Source organism: Camelina sativa, chromosome 15 (genome assembly GCF_030686135.1).
Source record: "Camelina sativa cultivar CO46 ecotype springtype chromosome 15, ASM3068613v1".
In the NCBI taxonomy this organism is placed as follows: Eukaryota; Viridiplantae; Streptophyta; class Magnoliopsida; order Brassicales; family Brassicaceae; genus Camelina; species Camelina sativa.
Window position 1 is genome coordinate 26269247 of NC_141894.1, and position 19477 is coordinate 26288723.

A 19477-nucleotide genomic window follows, 5' to 3' on the forward strand; every position below is an offset into this window, starting at 1 on the left:
ATCGCAGTACGGGGTTGCACTATTTTCACCTCCCTCTTTCCGTATATACTTGTTTTCGGCGATCGCAAAGGTTCGGCGAGTTCGATCTTGGTTTCTGACAAAATGTTGTCGAGGCTCGACGTACTCAACTTTTGGAGCTGCGGCTACTGGATGTTTGGGCGTCGCACTTGCCTCTAGAGAATGCTTCTTAGCATTGATAGCTTTCTCTTCCTCGAGTCCAATGTGTTTTGCAGCTCGGAGTAATGCCTCGGATATGGTCTCGATGTGCGTTAAAGACAGCTCTTCCTTGAACCGAGATTCATACCAGAGCGCATTTCGAAGTGCGACAATTGCGGCAGCGTCCGGAATTGAAATGTTGACGTAAACTTCCTTGAATCGCCCTATAAAGGACCGAAGCGATTCTCCCTTGTGCTGAGTTAAGGCGTGTAAGTCGGCATGGGAATTCTTATCCTCGAACAAAACAGAAAACTGCTTCAAAAATTCGGTTATCAACTCCCTGATACTATCGATTGATCCGGGTGGGAGTCTCGAGAACCAACTCAATGCGGTTCCTGTTAGATGCTCGGCGAAAACTTGACAAGCTCCAGCGTCGTATTCCGCCGGGCTGAACTGTAAAGGGCCGAGGGCTACGCCAAAGGTGAGTAGGAAATCTCGCGGGTCGACTGTTCCGTCATAGTGACCCAACCGTGGCTTGACTGCCCGTCTGACCGTCGTCGTAGCGAGTCTTCGAGAGAACGGAGTTCGCTGTGTTGCTTCGAGCATAAGTCCGACTTGGGGTGCCTTATCCGTTGCTTTTTGAATCATTGCGGCCATTTCTTTCATTTGCTCTTTGATTTCTTTTAGCTCGGCGTCCTTCGTTAGATCGGTTACGTCGTTATTCCGCTCGATAGGGTGCTGGGCAGGATTACGTCCTAATCCGCTGGTTTGCACATACGACCCTGGCGTTGTTCTTACCGAGGTGAAGTTCACTGGGTTGAGCCGAGCGTTGTTGAGATGGTTGATTTCATCTTCCGAGTTAAGCTGTGCCGCAGTGAGTGCATCCAAACGGTTGTTTGTTCGCTCTTCCTGCTGGTCAAGGCGTGTTAAGATCCCTCGGAACAGCTCGTCTATACTAGAGACGGGCTGGTTGTTGAGCAAAGAAAGTTGTGTTGGCGCCTGTGGTGCCTCTACGGTCGCCGGGGTTGTCAAATTTGTAGCTATGACGAAGGTCTCCGGACTTTCTACCGTCACGGTCTTTCTTGGAGCGTCTGGCGTGGGAAGGACTATCTGCTCCGCTTGATCCGTTGCTGGGGTTATCGTTCCCCCCGACGAGCTTGCTTCTTTGCTTCTTTCCTTGTCAATTATTGTCATCTCGTCCAGTCGGTGTAGGTCCGTTCTTCAATTTTTTTTTAGAAATCTTTGACTTGGCTCCCCCTTCCTGGCGCGCCAAATTGTTGATGACCCTTTTGGTCACAATTAGTATGTTTAGTTCGGTCAAAGAGGGTCGAAGTTCTCTTCTATTATATTGATGTCGAAACACAAAAGACGGGCTACAACGCGACTCAAACGGGTTACAAAGGTAGACGAGGATAGTAGACGAGCTGATATCTCGTCGATTCTCCGAGCTATGAGTTTAGAACCGTTGACTTTTGCTTGGACGAGCTAAGCTTTTGTACTTGCTACCCGAATTCTCCTGCTTTTCTCCGATCCCCTTTTCTACAGGCCGTATGTCCGTATTTATAGGGAATCGTGTCGGTTCGTCTAGGAAAAATACCATAATACCCTTCTCTCTCGAAAGGAATATTTATGGGTTTTTTCCTGGGCCGGGCCCTTTTGTTGGGGTTGGACCTACCCCTAACAATGATTTCATCACTTAGACCTCTTGTTTCTATCAGATTTGGATCCACAATGTTTAACACTTTCCCTTCTCTCCAGTTTTTCCACACCTATACATATAAACACCAAATATAACTTACAATTAAGTCTAAAGTTATAATCCCAGACTCAAAGTCTAGAGTCAGAAAAGAAAACACTTACGTAGCTGATGAGGAATAATGAGCTTTGTTTTTCTGAAGACCAGTTGTTTCTCTTGCCTGTAATAATCTCAAGGACTAGTACACCGAAGCTAAATACATCGGCTTTTACCGAGAACTTCCCGTTCATTGCATACTCTGGAGCCATGTAACCACTGCAACAACCATATAATTTATGGTTTGGTTTTACCTTTAAAAAAAATTGATAGAACTAAAAGGGTACTTTTTTATTGTGGCAGCTTACTAGGTTCCTGCAACTTTGCTTGTAATCCCGGTCTGAGTTGTTTGGTCCGTATCAAACAACTTCGCCAGTCCAAAATCCGCGATTTTCGGATTCATTGCATCGTCCAATAGAACATTGCTGGCTTTAAGATCTCTATGAATGATTTTGAAACGAGAATCTTCATGGAGATATAGAAGACCTCTAGCAACACCTGAGATTATCTTATAACGTGTTTCCCACTCCAAGGACGTACTCCTATTAGAATCTGAGAAAGAAAACGATTAATTTGGACCACTCATCAAATAGAGATATCCTTGTGTTAGGGTTTAGGGTTTTAAGGTACCAAATATGAAATGGTCAAGACTTGTGTTCTTGAAGAACTCATAGATGAGGATTCGCTCTTCTCCATCTGAGCAGAAACCTAAAATCCTAACCAGATTACGATGTTGAAGTTTCGCTACCAGGGAGACTTCGTTTTTGAACTCAGTGTCGCCTTGTCCTGATTTCATTGACAATCTTTTCACAGCTACCTCTTCCCCAGAATCAAGAACACCCTAGTGATAGTTCTAAGATATTGAATCATCGATAAATGTAACAAAGATCATAAACATTACGAAACAATCAAATCTAATCACCTTATAAACTGCACCAAAGCCACCTTCTCCAAGCTGATTATTAGGAGAGAAGTCATTAGTTGCTACTCTTATAGTATCAAAGTCAAGTTGCAGTAATTGTGCATCTCTTCTAATCTTATTATCTTCAACATCTTTGCCTGATCCAAAAGCATATAAAACCAAAAAGCATGTTTAAGCTTAAACTCTTGAGAAAATAAATCAACCTAAAGACTTAACTCGGAACTAAAATTTTCACCTTCAAGTATCTTTTCTTCCTTTCTTCTTCTATTCCTTGTCAATAAGGAGTAAAGACAGACTAAGATTACGGCAAAACCAACAATGGAGACAACTGTTGCGATTATAATTTTTGATTTGTCTTCACCTTCCATATCAAATAAATTTTTTAAGGAAGTAACATGCAGTTAGACACAAGAAAGTAATTGTTAATAAACTCAGTTACTATATATATATATATATATATCTATATAGAAGTAGCTAATGCAGGGTGCTCTGTATTTAATTTGTTATTGTGCTTATAAAGGTTACTAATCTCAGTTTACATAGATATCTTTATACAAGTAACTTAAAAGCAGAGTACTCTGTTATGTTTTTTTGGTAAAACGAATTACTCTGTGTTTACCTGGTGGTTGTGGTTCTGTTGATGAATCAGACTCATACTCGGACTCGAGACGGAAGAATCTCAAGTTACTCTCTATCTGAAAATTACAGCTGGGACAAAACCACCTGATCCCAACTCTCCCCTTTGTCGCGTTCCGAAAACCAAAAAGAAGACAGTCGTTGCAATCTTTCTCAGACAAATCCGGTGTGCACTGCGTAGCAGCAAAGAATCTAGTGTAAGGAGGAGGTCCAGGACCATATTCTTGAGCATACTTCCTCTTAGAGCCACCTGATGCAGCAACTTGTCTAAGTCGGTTAAGTAACTCGCTCTGCAGCCGAATAAACTCGTTTCTATCCCCTGTGGCATTGTTCGGGTTCGGTGCTTCCAAAACAGGCAACGTCCTGAGTTTCCAAGGAATGGGTTTGTCTGAATAACGAAACATACATTTCGTGGCCCGCAAGTAACCTTCTCTATGTTGGGAACAGTAGGATGTGGTTAGATTCACTGCGGCTTGGGCGATACAGTTGCGACAATCTACTCGAAAGAGTACTCTATTGCAAAGTCCGATGGCCTCGACTCGTTCTTGATCCGAGTCTCTTCCGCTGGAGAGATTGTAGAAACCATAATTGTTGGGAGTGAGAAAATGGATTGAAGAGACCAAACGGTTGAGATTTTTGGAGAAGGCGGAATCAGCAAAGTTGCTTTGAGGGGATAAACATGATCCTTGTGAGGGAAATTCCCATACAGGACTGTCTATGTCGACAGAGAATTGTTGTTGTGTTAAGCTGACGAATGAGATGAACAAGAAGAAGTAGAACAAGAAGTTTTGTGGTGGAGACGAAGAACAAGAACAAGTCATGGTGTTGGTAGATATTTTGATTCTTGAATGTTTTAGTTTCTTTTCTTCAGGCTTCTTTCTTAATTTATGTTGTTGAAACGGGACCTAACGAAAAGTCAAGTCTTCGTCAATTTCACTTTTGGGATAAGTCTTTGTCTTTTGAGTTTATACGTGACATGTGATTTTGGTTGCGTTGATATGCCTCTAGAGACATCACTATAATCGCAAACGAACAAAATTTAGGGGTTTCGTTTTGTAAACTATTTAAGCGTGGAAAAAGTTAAGCTGTGGTGTGATTTGACTAGAGGTTGAACGGTATCCAAACGTTGGATATGGCATTTTCGGCGAATATTCAAGAAGACAATGCCGTGACTGATAATTCACACATGTACTATGACGTTTTTTTTTTTTTTGAATTAAAATATTTATATACATTAACGGGCTAACCCTTTAACGGGCTGGGCTTTGAAATCTTGCAAGATTCAAACAGTTACAAAAAGAAGCAAACGGTGTAACAACTCCGTCACCGGAAAAGGATATCGGACCCTGCTGACAGACCAATGGTCCAGACTTAAGACAGAAGCTCGAGCACTATCGCCAGTGGTTACAAGACCAACAATGTTGCGGCGGAAAACCAAATCGAAGCCAATGACAGAAGCAACTAAGATCCGCCATTGCTTTTTCTTCGGTGGGCCACCTGACCTGTTACAGATCTTCCGGCATGCTCAAGCTTCCGACCTTAGGCTCTACGAAGTAAGGTCCCGTTCCTAGCAACCTACTTACTCAGGTCTCACACCCCTCTTCTGGTTCCGGCGACCACCATTTGCTTCAGGGAAACTCTTCAATCCGGTCCGATGGAGGCAAGAATCATGGCGGTTGACAGAGGATGATGGCTCAATCCATCCTCTATCACCCGTAACCCACGAGAGCCCTAGAAGGTGCCAAACTTCTCGGTTAACCACCGCGACTAAGCAACAAACCCTCCTGACTCCCACCGACTTCCGCTGCAGACCGCAGCTCCAAATGAGTGGATGAGCCTCGAGAAAGCTCCACCGCGACCAAACGCGACTTGATTAGAAGCTTCTCGACCACCAAACCCTTCGGCACAGCCGCATCAAATGGGAGACATACCACACCACTGTTGCCGGAGAAGAGAACTCCCCACCACTGTCGTCCCTTTGCAGATCTGAAACCCTCATTAAGATCCGCCCAAACTTACCTGACAAACGACACCACACCTTACTGCGACGCACTGCCGTGGCTGGTCTGAGAGAGGTAAAATCTGAAAAAGAAACCGCAAACCCAACCACTGAAGCTCAACGAAGAGAAGCCCCAAACCCTCACTGCTCACCGAAGCCACCAAACCCTCCGGAGACAAAACGACACACGAAGTCGCCAACCCAGATCCACAAGATCTGGCCATGGATTCGACGCCGTCGTCAAACGTCTGCACCAGAGCCTTCACCAGCAACCACCACCCGACGAACCTTCGCTTCACGCGCCGAAAAATAGCACCGGAACCACCACCATCGAGAGACACCCAAACCAACAGCGGAGGACAGCTTCACAGAGGAGCGAACGATGTCAGAGGACAAGAAACTAAAAAAAGGGGAAAAACGAAACGAAGCCCTCTCCAGCGCCGGAAGAACCATCGGGAGAGGCAAAGAGAGTGAATCTGAAACTTTTCCTTTTTTAGAGAGAAGGAGGAGAGAAAAGTTAGAGAGAGAGAGTAAAAAGGGAGAAAATCTTCGTTTTATGTACTATGACGTTTTCTCTTATCTTTTTATAATGTAAAATATATCATATCAACTATTTATAGTAGCTTGTGACAACTTCAACAGCATCTAACGAAAAGTTATGTGATGTTGAAAGAAATTATAAACAAAAAAATTGCTTTAAAAATTTCTCCTAGGTTTTGTCGCAAGGACACGATTGAAAATATTAGTGAGTGTGTACTCGCGTTTATGAATTATCTAATCATGATCATCATCATGTGAGATGGTATTTATATGCTCGATATAACCATTTCATGATTCTCATCAATATATCTTAACTATATCTGATAAAATTTTGCCGCGGACATAGCGATATCATCTGGTCACATGAACTTCATAAAATTAGTTGGGAGTTGTCTGATATGCTCAAATTTACTCTAGAGCTATTCTCTCAAATTAAAAGATCAATGTAGTATTTAGGGATCGAATCTACAAGAACTCTAGATTCACACAATAGACTTAATAATAATTTTTTAATTATACTAAATAAAAATATTATAATTAAATTACAAAATAAAATAGAAAATAAAAGAGATGTAAATTCAGATGGATTAAATGCTAGACCTAGGAAAATTCTCAGAAAATCATGAAAAATCAGATCAATTAATTAAGCAAGCAGGATTCAATAATTAAGCACTGTTCTTGAACTCTAAACACAATTGTAAAATATATCAGTTCTCACTATAAATATTATCTAAATTTAAAAACAGAAAATCCAAATCTCTTTGTAAAATTTCTAGGTCAAAAATCAGCAATAAAATCAAGTTTAAATAAGTTCACAAAATTACTAATCCAAATCTCTTTGCAAAAAGTAATTTTGCTCACGAAAGGTTTTTGTCATGAAAATTAATTATACTCTCATATCAATCAATAATCCTAAGATCTAAATCCAGATGACTAATCAAAGATCTAGCATTAAGAACAATAACCTATGGTGAAGAACAAGAAATATAATGAATCCTAAATAAACATATTTAATAATCCATGAAATCCCTAATGAGAAACCCTAAACCTAACAAGCAGATCTACTCAGACATAATCAATGAAGAACACATCATAGACTGAATAAATTGCATTAAGAAAGAGATTAAAGAAGAAGTAAAGGAGTTCTGAATCTTCTCTGAAGGAATTTTGATTCTTCTCTCCAAAAACTCTCTAAAATCTCTCAGGGTTTTCTCTCAAAAATTGCAGGGAAAAATAAAGCTTATGTCTAAACAATGACCCATAAATCCTATTTATATTCCTAAACACATCCAGAGACTAATGATGCAAATATGGAAAACTTTGGGACAACTTTGTAAATCTTTAAAACTTGTGAGAAAACTTCCGATTCTTCTGTTGCGATGCATCGATCGACACCATCACTTGCATCGACCGATGCATATCTCTGAACTTGTCTCCCAACTTCACAGCTTAGCCTCAATGCTTGTGACTATATCTTCAAAGTGCTCAATATGGTCTAGAGGTTTCTCATGCGGCAGGTTCTGGAATGGCCTTTGTCCGACAAGAGCAAAGTAGGCAGGCTTCAGCTCAAAATCATTCCTTGGAAATGGAGGAGGGACAATTGCGGATCGGTTCTCATAGAACAAGTCTGGTCTGTTGAAGTCCGCAAGAGTCTTGACAAGCTCTCCATTATTGTCTCATCTACCATGAAGGTTCTGCTGGTTGTTACCATCCAAATCGGCTCCATTCGCACCAGCTCTGGCATTGCGTCGATCGACGCCAACATTGCGTCGGTTGATGCCATCTTGGTTGCGTCGATCGATGCCATCATTGCGTCGGTCGATGAAACGTGCATTCTCATCGACCACGACGAGTTCTTCCTGAATAACCCGTCCGTCAACATCAAGTTTTTGGCCTTGTTCGTTGCGGACATGACCCTCTTGATCCCTCAAAACTCCAGCCTCATCAGGTCTCAATATGATTGTATTGGCCGTCTTCGCTGACTTGGCTGCTTTTGTGTTATCACGCTCTAGTTGTCCTAACTCTTGGTTTGTAAGCTTAACAACTAGCCCCAGTAGGATTTTTCCTGGTGCTTGGCTTAGGCATGTACCTGAAACACACAAGAGAAAAGAAACAAAAACGTGTGAGTAAAATAAGAAAAGAAAAATTTAGACAAAATCAAAGACTTTACTCTAATGGTGAATCAAAAGAGTCCCCGGCAACGGCGCCAAAGTTTGATATGCTCAAATTTACCCTAGAGCTACTCTCTCAAATTAAGAGATCAATGTAGTATTTAGGGATCGAATCCACAAGAACTCTAGATTCACACAATAGACTTAATAATCTTTTAATTATGCTAAACAGAAATATTATAATTAAATTGTAAAATAAAACAGAAAATAAAAGAGATGTAAATTCAGATGGATTAAACGCTAGGCCTAGTCTCATGCACGGTTCCTAAGTGATAAAAGTAAAGAATAACTAATCTTGGAATATCAGATCAATTAATTAAGCAAGCAAGATTCAATAATTAAGTACCGTTCTTGAACTCTAAACACAATTGTAAAATAAAGCAGTTCTCACTGCAAATATTATCTAAATTTAAAACCAGAAAATTAAAATCTCTTTGTAAAATTCTAGGTCAAAAATCAGCAATAAAATCAAGTTTAGATAAGTTCACAAAATTACTAATTCAAATTGATATGCTCAAATTGTAATACCCTAATGGTACTAACAGCCTTGCAGTTGTAATACTCTAGGGATCGAACAAAGACTCTAGTTCACACAATAGACTTATTACTCTTTTAATTATGCTAAATCAAAATATTAAATTAAAGACAATGCAAAACAGAATTCAAAATGTTGTAAATTCAAAGGATCAAAGATGTAGGCCTAGGGAAATTCTCAGGAATTCATGGGATATTAAATCAATCAAATAATTAGGATTCAAGCAATTCAAATTCAGATCTAGAACTCTAAACACACTTGTAAAATAAATCAGTTCTCACTGTAAATATTATCTAAATTTAAAACTAGAAAATCCAAATCTCTTTGCAAAATTCAAGGTTAAAAATCAGCTTTAAAAACAAGTTTAGATTGTTCACAAAATTATTAAATCAAATCTCTTTGCAAGAAATAATTTTGTTCATCAAAAGGTTTAATCAGGAAAATCAATTATATTCTCATATCAATTTATTTTCCTAGGTATTAATTCTAAGTGATCAATCAAGAATTAATATGAAGAACAACCTAAGATGAAGATCATAGAAAATACTAAATCCTAAAAATAATAGATCTAATAAACCATAAAACCCCTATGAAAAACCCTAAACCTAACTAGCAAACTACTCAGACATGTTTAATGAAGAACAAAACATCTTTTCTGAATAATAAGCAATTGATATTAAGAAGTAAGAAGGGAGTTCAAGAATCTTCTCTCTACAGATGAAATCAGATCTGTCTTTCCCAAAAGCTCTCAATCAATAAGGTGGCTGGAATCAAAATTGCTAGAAAATAACTTAGGTCTAAACAATGACCATAAAAATCCTATAAATACTCTAAAACACGTCTTGGGCCTTAATTGCAAATAAGGCAAACTTGGGCAACTTTTGTAAATCTTCAAAACTTAAGGAGAAAACATCCGATTGGCTTTGTGGCACCTGCATCGATCGATGCTGAGGTTGCATCGGTCGATGCATTCTCTTGAACTCGTCTCCTAGTTTCGTTGATCAGCCTTCATGCTTTGGTTATCCTCCAAATCATCCTCTTTTAGCTCCTTTGTGTTCCATCCGTGTCAATGAGTACCTAAACCTATAAAGACTCAAAAACAACCTAGAAAACAAATCAAAAGACTCAAAAAGCACACTTATACCATGGTTAAAAACCACAAAAACCATGATATATCAACTCCCCCAGACTTAGCCTTTGCTTGCCCTCAAGCAAAACAGAAACTTAGACCTGTGAAAGAGGTTTGAAAACATGGAATTCACTCAACTGTAGGTAACTGTTTTTTGCACTCTTCATCGCCTTGATCCTCAGAACTTACTTCATATACTTTGTCAATTGAGAAGCATCAACATTCCTTACTCAAATGCCACAATCCTCTGGAATCTCTAGTCTCACCATTGTCATCTCATTAAATAAATTAAAGCAAGTACAGGTGAGTTCTTACCTTTGTGTATCAATCAGTGGCATATAGACTCTCTTCAGGCCAAGACATTCTTCATACATCTCCTTTCCTCTCTCTTTTCTCACTTCCAAGCTTTGTGTGATCATTTGACTCAAGAGTAGAATAATAGGGTCACAAGTAATTTACCTATCCCTCTAAACTGATCAAAATCATCTTATTTTTTATTTTATTCTCCTCTTTTTTTCTTTTTTTTTTTCTGATTTTTTGTTAAGGTACTGAAGGGAAGAGAGAGGGGAGACATACTTTGAAAAATTGCACTGTCTTGTATGGCCCGAAGAAAAAGTCTAGTCCACTGATTTCCAACCCCAATGTAAGAGATTAAGTCCGGTTAAAATCCTGATAAAAGTTGAGACAACGTTAGTTTAACCAAATATCCTTTGGATAAGGGCTTTCAGGATTGTTGATACCGCTCATAGCTTTTCCAAACTTCAGTTCTGAGATCAAGCATAATCAAGATTCATAAGAGTGTTAGCCAAAGAACAGAAACCATTAGTTAAAGATCCTAATTCCAAAAAGAAAAATTTGAAAAATTTGACTGAAAAATATGGTTTTGACTGACACAACTGAAACTAAGAAAGAAAAAGTAGTTAGTTAGTAACTAGCCTCTCACAGACTTAAACAACACTGTCCCCAGTGTTATCAAGCCTAAGATTGACTAAGAAAGAAAAATCAAATTGAAAAAGTAGTGAACAAATGAACCAAATTCGTGTTACCAACTGTTAGCCTCTGTGTCGACCGATGCAAAGGTTGCATCGATCGATGCAAAGCCAAATCGTGCGAGAGTCCGACGTATCCTGTTAGTTGCATGTTAGTTGTGTTTTTCTCATGGAAATCAGCTCTGTTAAGAATCACTCAAACACAACATTAAATTCAACATGATTGATAATGGTTCATAATGCAATACAAGTTCAATCTGAAACAAATGACAAACTGACTCAAGGAAAAATAAAAATGACTCAAAGTGAAAGAGAAAAAGGATAAAAGAAACCGTAAACAGAAGTAGGATCAACCCTCAGAACCGGTGTCACCATCAGCAGCATCAGCATCGCTACCACTAGCTCCAGCAAGGGGAGGAGAACGGGATCTACGCCTAGTGGGACGGAAGCAAGACAATCGAGAAATCGCATTCCAGAAGGTACGCATGGTGGATGTTTGGTACTCCTGGTAGTCTCCCTGGCTCATAGTACGAGAAGGCTGTGGAGGCTCAGGAAAAGCAGGAAACTCAAACGTTGCAGTGCCAGATGAAGAACCAATCACAAAACCCCCAGCAGGGTGATCATCAGCAAAACCGTCAGCAGGTGGCTCATCAGCAGCAGCAGCACTCTGATGACGGGAAGGTGATGGTATAACAAAATCAGAGGCAGGAGGAAGAAAACGCAACTGCTCTGCAACCTCTCCAATAGTGGTGAGGTCTGGTCGTGGCAATCTGATCAGATGAGTACCAGTAGAATCACAAAAACGCCATAGCATCTGTCTCTTCATCCAAGTGGAGTTCCTCATATGCTCCTCATCAATAACGCTCCTCTCAGTACAAATGGAGACAGCATCTGTAGCAATACGCAGTCTCTGAAAGATACGAGTAAGCAGACTCCCAACATACTCTTTCTTCCCACGCCCAAAAGCCTTGACATTCAGAGAGATCAAGTGGTCGGTAAACATTGCACCATAGTTAACCCTCTAGGATCAACCCAACTATCATCCTCAACAATCAAATTATAAATCCCATATGCCATCATGTGCAACTCACTCACTCTCATCTTCCCAGGTTCTATCTTACACAAAATAGTGTTGGCTATGGCCCTAAAAATGTACCTGATCACTGGGTGCCTCACATCAGTCATAGTGGCACGTCGGGAATCATAGTCACTAGTACCAAAATAAAACCAAAGATGCGAGACATCTACAAACTCTCCTGGAAGTGAAACTCCTTCTGGCTCTCTCCTAAAACCGTAAATGTCACAAAGATCAGGTAAAGAAATCTCATACCGAACTCCTCTAATGAAGAAAGACAGCCTTCCTTCACTAGCTTTCGGGACCTGCTCGTTCTGGTACAGAAGGCGGACTGAAGCCATGAATTGCTGGACCAGCTCCGGAAATAAGTCATAGTGGCGAGTGCACATGGTCCCAAGTCCTATCTTCTCCAGAAGTCTCAATACCTCATCATGAATCCCAAGCCTCCGCATAGTAGCAGGATCAACAAACCGAGTTGGCTTGATCTCAATTTTCAACCAAGCATTATAGAACAGAGTCTCATACTCTCCCCAAGCATCAAGTAGCGGTCTGTTGATGTACTCAAGCTTCTTAACTTCTTCAACTGGACGTCCAGACCAAACATGTTGTGGCGGAATCCGTTGTCCTTCTCTTCTTGGCCATGGTGAAACAAGATTTATTTGTGGTGGTGGAATGATGATGTATGCAATGGTGAGATATGAATGGAATGATGGATGGGTGTTTCAATTCCCCTTATGCTGTTGCAGTATAAGAGGTATCAATCCTAAATGAGTGTTTGTGAACAATTAAGATATGCATATGAATCTAAGTTAAGACAAATGTAAAGATTGTTTGTCACTAACAATCCTATGATGGAAATGTAAAGATGCAGAATTTAAACTACAAGAACTAAGAACTAAATGCAAATGAAACTGAATGATTGAAACAGTAATGAAGCTAAAACAGAAACAGAAACTACTACTAATGAACTAATGCAAGACAATTAATGACAAGTTTAAGCAAACAGAAATAGACAATCTAACTTGGTCAACAAATCTCAAGCAAACTTTGAGCTAACCTCTAGACATATAAATCTAAGACAAGTTTCTCCCACTCTCATGGTCAAGAAACAATCAAACCTATGCAATTCTAGACTTGTTCTCACACAGTAAAGAATCTACACAAGCAGGCATTAAGCAATACATCTCAAACCAAACAAGACCTCTAATCTCTTAGCAAGCCTAATGGTAAGCTCTAGATCTAGCCTTATCTATGCTTCTTAAACATTGGTGTGATGCTAAGAAGCTTGAAATCAGATCTTACCCTCTCAGATATAGGATCAGCATTAAGAACATCTAGCCTAGAAGAGATCTACAACAATCAAGCTTGACCAAATCACACAAACCACAAGATCAATCCATCCTAACCCATCCTCAAGATCCTAAGCAAACTACTCACAACAATACATGATGAACAAAGTCAAAAACCCAGAAAATGTTGGAAACTTGCATCATTAGAAAGATAAAACAAAGATCTATAATATTAATGAAAGGATCAAACTGAAATTCTCAATATCTTGAAAGTTATAGAACCAACAAAATACAAGAATCTAGTCTTCTTTCTTAAGAAAGTACAAGATCTTAAAAATGCAAAAGGAATAAAGCTAAAAAAGGTAAAAACTAGGTTTAGAGAATATCTAAAAAGCTGGACACTTTGGTGGCTGCAGGTACAAGGCTTTAAATAGTGGGGGAGTGGAAGCCCTAAAAATAGAAAAAGTCAAAGTAGTCAACGGCTCGGTCAACTCGACCTGTGCTCGGTCGAGTGAGGGGTTGAGCTGGCTTCTCACGTGCAATCTCCACTCGGTCGAGTCCTCCTCAGCACACGGTCGAGTGTCTGGTCGAGTGTGCGGTCGAGCTGGGCTCCGGACCTTGTTGTTTCAGCCTTAACTCCCTTGTTTCCTATTCATGATTGCTTCACATCTCTTCTCCATTGCTTCCATGCTCCTTAAGCTCCAAAATAACCTGTTTATGCATGAAAAGATGCAAATGCAATGCAACTAAACTCTAATGCATGATTAGTCCTAAAACTACACAATAATGGCCTAAATGGATGGCAAAAGATGCAAAAGATGTGAATAAACTAAAGGAAAACAAGGTAAAATATATGAACATCAACACCCCCAAACTTAGTCTTTGCTTGCTCTCAAGCAAATAAGCAAGACATAAGAAGGTAAGTGAGGTTTGAAAGTGGGATCTCAGCTCCTAAAGCTTGCAAATAGACCATCTAGAATCAATGTCCAAGTTACTAATACTAAGATGCAAGTTGAATGAGCTGGAATTAAAGACTTTAGACAAGCATTTCACAACCTTTATTAATTTGAGCCTAAGACATCCACATGCATTCAAATCAACCATTCCCTTTAACATTCATTAAACAAGAACATGAATCAATTCTATGCAATGCTTAAACTCATTTGGCTTGGTAATAAAGGGTTTTGAGACAATGATGGTCTCTTTTTAGAGTGGGACTTGTCAATATCAAGGTTCTCTCATGAAAATGGATTGAGCTTTAGAAGAATGATAAAGGTAAGAATACCTAGACACATACAAGAATAAAACCTTGTCTACCCAAAGGCACCCAAAGATTTCATCCTATCAATCTAAACCCAAATGATCCTAGTGCTACCCTTTGCTTCTTGTTTTCTCTTTAACCCTTTTCTCTTTTGGTTTTCAAGTCTTAGGAGATGTTTCTTATTTGATCTTTCTAGTGGGATGGGGGAATCTTACTTATTTGCTATGGTTCTCTTTTCTTCTTATTCTTAAGACATATAAGCATTTTGCTAAACTTTTCTTTTCTTTCTTTTCTTTTCCTTAACTAGAACCATCTTAAACAACACTTTACTTCCCATCCTTTCACTAGACTTTGCTTAAACACAATCTCCTCTTAAAGACTCTACCCTTTTTCTTTCTCTTTACTTTCTTTTCTTTTTATAACAGCCAAGTCCCAAACCCAACAAGTGAACCACCTAGTCCTATCTAGCTTGAAAAATGCAAACTAGAACTACACAAGGTTTTACTCTTGTCAGTTCAAACCTAACACTTTCTACCAAGCTCAATCCCAAAAATAGGCCTCACACACTCAAGAATAAACAAGGCTTGAAAGAAGGTTTGGTTTAGGGGTAGCGGAACTGATCTTAATGATTTAATCAACTACTTGGATCAACAAGAGTGGTAAAAAGGAGAAAGATGATCCAAGTATGTATATGGTATCCATGAGTTTAAAGCAATGCACACATTGATAATTATATGTCAATATTAGGTTCTTATAAATAGGAAATGGTTTCAAATCTCAACATGCTTCAATTTAGACCAAATGCAATGCAGGAATTCAAGGCTTGGATCAATCTTATTCTTCTAACTACTTAACCAGCATCAAGGTACTATTAACTTGGGCATTGATCCTAGTCTAGTGAATAAGCTAGCTAACAAGGCAAACTCATCATAGATCCCTAATGCAAATATTATACAATCCTACATGAAACATGCTAAACAAGATCCTAATATGCAATGCAAACTACATGAACACTCTTTTTTTTATGAAGATTTTTTTCAAAATTTTTCAAATTTTTATGGTTTTTCTATGCCTTAGATGCTATGCAAGTGCTAACATGATGATGATAAAAATTTGAAATAAGAACACAAAACACAACATCAAATGCTATCTCAAACCCTCCCCCAAACTTAAATCACACAGTCCTCTGTGTGAAAGAAATTTGTAAGAGGATTCAAGACTTAAAAACAAAACAAAACACAATATGAAATGCAATGGTATTTACAAGTGAAGGTGATGATGGTACCTTAGGGGTTGTGGAAGAAGTTGTCCACATCCATCTGCATGCTTTCATAGGAGTAGTTGGGGTCAGGCTGGTGACTTGGAGAAGGACTTTGGGGCAGCTCGACGACGGTGATCGACCTTGACTCGGTCGAGTACGTGTCCGAGTGGGGGGGTCGAGCTGGACCGCGGGTGTCAAAATGGTGAGCCTGCTGCTGGCAAAACTGCTGGTAGAGAGCTGGATCCATGTAGTATTGAGGTGGGATGGGAGGGTAACTGGGATAACCTGGATAAGCAGATGGAGGTGGGAAGCCATAGGGTGCTCTGGGCTGGTACTCGGCCGAGTGCATTGGAGGTGCTCGGTCGAGTGGGTGCTCGAGTGACCCGGTCGAGTGCCTCGAAGATTGATGTTCTCGGGTACTTGAGCTCCTCTTCCTCTGATTTGGCTCATACATTGAAGCCCTAGCTGGTTCCACAGGATTCGCAACCCTTGAAAGTGCTCTAGTTGAGCTACTTCTCCTCAAAGGGCTTGAATGGCTAGGAGATGAGTTTCTACTCTTCAACTCAGCAATCTCCTTCTTCAAGCCTTTGATAGACTTAGCCATGTTGGTCACCTTCTTCTTTAGCTTATCAAACCTCTTTCCATGCCACTTGCCCCATTTTTGCAAAAGAGTCAACCTCTTGGCATTCTCCCTCACTCCTCTACTATCTCTTGGGTTGGGCTCATAATCTTCAAAGTAGAACTGCTCCTCTCCATCAGCTACTTGTGCATTCCCAGCTTCCTCAACTCTATGTTGAACCACTCCATCAAACCAATGCTCCTCAGCTGGCCAAAAATCAATGTTGGCTCCTTCTTGAATGTTGGTGAGCTCTTGGTTAGGCAATATGAATTGCTTTTTCCCAAGTGTTGGAAGCTCAAAGTTGAAGATGTGGTTCCCTTGATGCATCTCCTTGGCTAGGATGAGAGTAGAAGTGAGGTAGCTTGAATCAATCCACCTTGGTGAGACTCTCCCCTCTAAGTGGAACTCTAGCAGCTTGTAGGATTGGAGTGATGATGCCTCCAATGGTAAGTGCTCCTCTTGATCCTTTATTCTCCAACTTTCCTACCCAACTTCTCAACTGAATCATGTGGTTAATGAGCACCATTCCTAGGTCAGTCTCCACTGTGCTCCCAAGGATGATGGTACCATTCCTTGCTTGTAAGATGACGCCATTGAGAGCCAAGTCAATCATCTTTAGCTCCCCCTCATTGATGTTCCCAGTTTCCTTCCTTGCAAAGAAGGTATTGGCAAGAGCTTTGTGGAAGTACCTTAGGACTGGGCTCCTTATCCTTGAGCTCTTGGAGTTGGAGGATGAGTAGTACTTGTTATCCCCAATGGTTTCCCACACAGCTAAGAGTTCTTCTCTTGGGATCATCAAATTCCTATTGCTCCCAACCTCAAATCCAAACACATTTGCTATCTCCTTCATTGAAAGCTCATGCTTCTTCCCTTTGATGGTAAAGGAGATGTGACCAGCTCCATATTCAGCACTCTTCCTTGCATATGTGTGCAGCTTGACAGTGGCTAGGAACTCACAGCTTTCCTCCTTGTAGCCTTCCATGCACAACCCCATGAACTTGGTGAGATTGCTCTTCTCAAAGAGATATTCCACTTCCTCATCAATGGCAAGCTTCTCCATGGTCTCCTTGTGAGGATATCTAGTTCCCAGGAACTCCATCCTCATGAAAGCATCATAAAGCTGCCTCTTTGACAGCCCACAAGACTCAGCTTCTCCATCATCCATCAATTCTTCTTCTTCACTCTCCTCCTCACTTTCACTTTCACTCTCCTCTTGTTCAACTTCAACAGCTGGCCTCTTCCCTTTGGCCTTGTGTCTCCTCATAAAATCATTGAGAGTAGGCTCCCTTTCCTCCTCACTCTCAGTCCTCTCAGGATCTTCCTCAACAGGCTCTCTCCTTGGACACGGCATCTGGCTCGACCGAGTGCTCGAACCGCCACTCGGTCGAGTGGTCGATCGAGTGCTCCGTCGAGTGACTCTCCCAGCTTAACTTCTTGATTCAAGATCAGCATCACGACGTTCCATGGAGCTTGCAGCGGTTTGGTGAGACTTCTTGGTGATCTTGGAAGACATTTTCAAAAGGAACTGAAGGGAATAGACTCAAAGCTCAAAGTTAATAGGTTAGTGACCCAAAAACTTGAAAGAACAAAGTTTGAGCAAGAGATGAACTTTGAAAGAGATTTTAAAGCTTGAATTTAAATGTTTTGAGCAAATGAGAGAATGTGAGAAGTATAGGATCGTGTAAGGACTATATAAAGAAGCTAAGGGGACAAGGACACAAGGGTGGAGCGTCCATACCATTCAAATTTGAATTGGGAATCTTTGACCCACTTTTGGCTGCCACTCGACCCCACACTCGACCAGCACGTGGTCGAGCTCCTTGACCAAATTTGAAATTTCAAAATTTTTCTCCTTGTTCTTCCCTCCACTCGATCGTTCTAGAAGATTGGGAATCGAATGGGCCTCAATTCATACCCAGCTCGGCCGAGTACCTCTTGTGGGATGGTCGAGTGGGCCTGCGAGTCTCCTTCTCCAAGTCCACATCTCTCCTTACCCAACTACATTTTCACCTAAAAGCCTGTCCAACAAAAACATAAAAGAAAACACATCAAAACTACTAAGAAATTTAAGCATATTTACAAAGGATACCTTAGGGACTTCCTCCCTAGTGAGCTTGTTTAAAGTCACAAAGCTTGACTTTGGTTTCCTTCTTAGACTTGATCTAAATACCAAGGAGGTGATGAAATCCTCCCTGGAACCTCTTGGTCACTGTGAAGTTGATCCTTGATAACCTCACTCTTAACACTCAGACCATATTTCTTCTTAAATTTGAGCCTTGGTCTTGCTTTCCTCAAAGACCTCTTGTTCAGCTTAACTTGGAGATCCTCAACCATACTAGACAGCTCTTGAATTGACCTCTAAAGCTTCTCCACAGAATCTTCTTGAAGTGGAAGCTCAGCCTTTGGAGTTACCTTATCACTTAAGCCTCCTTGACCACCTTTGTCCTTGATAGTAAAAGGCTGGTCATCAATGGTAGGAAGGTTGGTTGGGTTGTAGATGTTAAACTTCATGACTGTATCCTCAGCAATGTTCAAGGTCACAAGACCTTCCCTAACATCTATTACTGCCCCAACAGTGGCTAAAAATGGCCTCCCTAATAAGATTGGATCTTCAGGCTCCTTGTCCATCTCTATGACCACAAAATCAGTATGAACCCTTGCCTTCCCTATCTTGAGTGGGACATTCTCCAACCTTCCAACTACCTCTCTATTTGTCTCATCAGCTAGGCAGGTCCTCTCTCTTCTTCTTGTTAAGCTATGATGATCTCTTGAATGGCTGACACTTGTTCCTTTTTCTCAACCAAAGCTTCTTCTTTCAAAACCCTTTCTTCCTCTTGTTGCTTAGCCAACATCTCTTTTTTTTCAATTATTTCTCTTAACTCCTTGATCTTCTGTGCTTTGAAACGCCCAGGAAATGGTAGTGGAGGCTTGTAAGCAGTAGGAATGTACTTAGCAGGCTTGACAGCTTCGGAGTCTCCAGCTCGATCGACCACTCGAGCATGCACTCGGTCAAGTGAGTGGCCGAGCTCTTGGTCGAGTTCGCTTGCGAGCTCCTGTTGCTTTGCACAAATGTCACTTGGGGCTTCAGTAACTAATGAATTCC

At 40.5% G+C, this 19477-nt stretch overlaps 1 protein-coding gene across 2 annotated transcripts; it reads right to left on the reverse strand.

Annotated features, from left to right (window-relative positions):
- Nucleotides 1-1478: 1478 nt before the first annotated feature.
- LOC104747396 (cysteine-rich receptor-like protein kinase 41) lies at nt 1479-4540 on the reverse strand. 2 transcript variants are annotated; one of them, XM_010469024.3, is made up of 7 exons: nt 3490-4540; nt 3106-3231; nt 2871-3007; nt 2579-2789; nt 2257-2500; nt 2017-2167; nt 1479-1925 (listed from the first exon to the last, which is right to left on the reverse strand). In XM_010469024.3, exons 1-7 carry the CDS (start codon nt 4325-4327, stop codon nt 1659-1661), a joined length of 1974 nt encoding a protein of 657 aa, XP_010467326.2. In that variant the 5' UTR covers nt 4328-4540; the 3' UTR covers nt 1479-1658. The 2 variants fall into 2 exon arrangements, with proteins under 2 accessions (XP_010467326.2, XP_087345109.1); XM_087488983.1 differs by lacking the exon at nt 3106-3231 and having other exon boundaries at nt 3490-4377.
- Nucleotides 4541-19477: the final 14937 nt, after the last annotated feature.